Source organism: Austrofundulus limnaeus, unplaced genomic scaffold (assembly GCF_001266775.1).
Source record: "Austrofundulus limnaeus strain Quisiro unplaced genomic scaffold, Austrofundulus_limnaeus-1.0 Scaffold2, whole genome shotgun sequence".
In the NCBI taxonomy this organism is placed as follows: domain Eukaryota; kingdom Metazoa; phylum Chordata; class Actinopteri; order Cyprinodontiformes; family Rivulidae; genus Austrofundulus; species Austrofundulus limnaeus.
In genome coordinates, this window is record NW_013952404.1 from 373,919 (window position 1) to 376,836 (window position 2,918).

A 2,918-nucleotide genomic window follows, 5' to 3' on the forward strand; every position below is an offset into this window, starting at 1 on the left:
ACACACACAAGGAATTTGTTTCCGGCAGTTCGTGTCTCTCTAGTATCACTGTACAGACACTTAACATATAATTCACACACATTACACTATATACAGAAAGATTTAYATTGTACTTCACTTAACCAAAAACTATAGGACAGCAGTATTCAAAGTTAAYATTTAGTAATAATACGACAGCAGCAGTGTAGAGGTAGATGATTATGAATAAGGTGCAGTAATGCAGTAGTGTAGAATAAGAGTGGTAGATAGTTCTCTGTAGTATAGAATATATGATCTAGCTGATGGATGTCTGATGATCAGCTGTTGATGATGATGATGGCCTGGGGGGAGAAACTGTTCTTGTGTTTGACAGTCTTCGTGGACTTGTCATCACGGATGAGTCCAATGACTGTTGTGTCGTCTGAGAACTTCAGGAGTTTAACAGACGAGTCATTGGAGGTGCAGTCAYTGGTGTATAGAGAGAACAGCAGTGGAGAGAGCACACATCCCTGAGGGGCACCAATGCTGATGGTCTGTGAGGAGGACATGATTTTCCCCAGCTGCACCTGCTGCGTCCTGCCTGTCGGGAAGCTGGTGATCCACTGACACATGGCAGGAGAAACAGTGAGTTGGGGGAGTTTGGTGGAAAGAATGTCAGGGATGAGAGTGTTAAACGCCGAGCTGAAATCAAGAAACAGGATTCTTGCATAAATCCCCGGGTGATCCAGATGTTGCAGGACRAAATGCAGTCCCATGTTGACCATCATCCACTGACCTATTTGCCAGGTTGGCAAACTGCAGGGGGTCTAGCAGATGACCAGTGATGTCCTTCAGGTGGGTCAGGACCAGCCGTTCAAAGGACTTCATGACCACAGACGTTAAGGCGATGGGCCTGTAGTCATTCAGTCCTGTGATGGAGGGTTTCTTGGGGACTGGAATGATGGTGGAGCATTTGAAGCAGGAAGGAACTTCACACAGCTCCAGTGATCTGTTGAATATATTTGTGAAGATTGGAGCCAGTTGGTCAGCGCAGGTCTTAAGGCAGGAAGGTGAGACACCATCTGGTCCAGGTGCTTTCTTGGTCTTTTGTTTCTGAAACAATCGGTTCACATCAGCTTCGCATWTCTTGAATGCAGCTTGAGTKGTGGGGGGAGGGTGAGATAGAGGGTCCTCACTGTCTTGTTGATGAGCTGTGGGGTTGTAGACAGGTGTGAATGTGTTCTTCTCGAACCTGCAATAGAAGCTGTTCAGGTCGTCAGCAAGGGCTTTGTTAGCCTCGGCGGCGGGGGATGGTCTTCTGAAGGCCTCTCCGCACTGAACCAGGGTCGTTGGCTGAGAGCTGACTTTTCAGAATAGCATTTTTTAGCCACTCTGATTTCCCTGGTCAAAGTGTTCCTTGCCTTTTTTGCCTTGTCTAAATATATTCAAGATATCTCAAATGTGATTACAAATCCAAATTACATATTTACATACCTTTAAGTTAGTTTTGATGTTGCTTTCAAGATATCTACAATTTAATTGCTAACTGAATCTATGTCTGATATATAAAAATATATTTAAGATACCTTTAATTGGAAGTATAGTTAGAACAAAAAGTGAGATATCTCAAATTTACTTTATGATTAGTCATAATTTAATTTAAGTTGATATCTGAAATATATGTTTCATAATAGTAATTTATTGCAAATATCTTGAATTGGAGCCTCCAATTTAAGGAAAAATCTGAAGTTGTGTATACAAGTATGAATATGATTAGATATCTCAAATAGGTATTTAACCTTGTCAAAACATAATCAGAGCCATCTTAAATAGCTCATATGTCTGGTCATAAACCTATTTCAGTTATCTGGAATGTAAGTGTGGCGAAGCTGTTTTTATGTTAAAATGGCCTGCCGTAGCTCTCAGCTGCTACCACGCCACATTTTAGCTCAACATCTGTAAACTTCAGAGTTCCAGAACGTCTCGTACCCGTTTCCGGCTGTAGGATCGATCTCTGGGTCTCTTCACGCCTCGCTTCTGAACCAACGGCTTCAGATCCAACGACTCTGCAAAAACAAGAAAAAAAATATGTTCTGTCAGGTTCTATCTCAACTCAGCTCAGAACCAAACAACAGTGTGTGAATTAAAAAACAAACAAACCTGGACTTAAAAAAAAAACAACAACTTCTCACCTTGAGGGAAGTCCGCCTCCAGATCCATCAGAGGTGAAGACGGAGGCTGATCCGAGCCGCCGGGAGGAGGATCGGTTCCCGTTTCGATCGTCTCGTTTGGGTTTTCAGTCGGAGGCTCAGGCGAGCGTCCAGTCTGAGGAAGGTCAGCTGCTTCAGGAGCCTCCTCATCCTCACAGACTGAGGGAGAGACGACCTCAGGCTTCGGGTCTTCAGCAGAACTTCTCAGGTCTTCAGCAGAACCTCTCAAGTCTTCAGCAGAACCTCTCAGGTCTTCAGCAGAACCTCTCAGTTCTTCAGCAGAACCTCTCAGGTCTTCAGCAGAACCTCTCAGGCCTGCAGCAGAACCTCTCAGGTCTTCAGCAGAACCTCTCAGGCCTGCAGCAGAACCTCTCAGGTCTTCAGCAGAACCTCTCAGGTCTTCAGCAGAACCTCTCAGGTCTTCAGCAGAACCTCTCAGGTCTTCAGCGGAACCTCTCAGATCTTCAGCAGAACTTCTCAGGCCTGCAGCAGAACCTCTCAGATCTTCAGCAGAACTTCTCAGGCCTGCAGCAGAACCTCTCAGGTCTTCAGCAGAACCTCTCAGATCTTCAGCAGAACTTCTCAGGCCTGCAGCAGAAATACATATAATTATGGATCGGAATAAAAGACACAATAAAACTTCACTTCTTTTCAAAGCTTTCACCTTCTGCAGGAACAGATTTATTTTCTTCTTTCACAGCAGAATCCTCCATCTGGACCATCTCCACCTGGACCGTCTCCATCTGGACC

The 2,918-nt window shown here is 44.6% G+C and overlaps 1 protein-coding gene across 1 annotated transcript in view; it reads right to left on the bottom strand.

Moving 5' to 3' along the window:
- Positions 1–1,947: 1,947 nt before the first annotated feature.
- The window catches only part of LOC106518358 (zinc finger MYM-type protein 4), a gene marked incomplete at its 3' end in the record, with an annotated part of 20,409 nt that continues 19,438 nt past the window's right edge, over positions 1,948–2,918 (bottom strand). Inside the window, 3 exon segments of the mRNA XM_014009622.1 lie at positions 1,948–2,024; positions 2,151–2,756; positions 2,833–2,918. Coding sequence (XP_013865076.1) covers positions 1,948–2,024; positions 2,151–2,756; positions 2,833–2,918 — 769 coding nt within the window.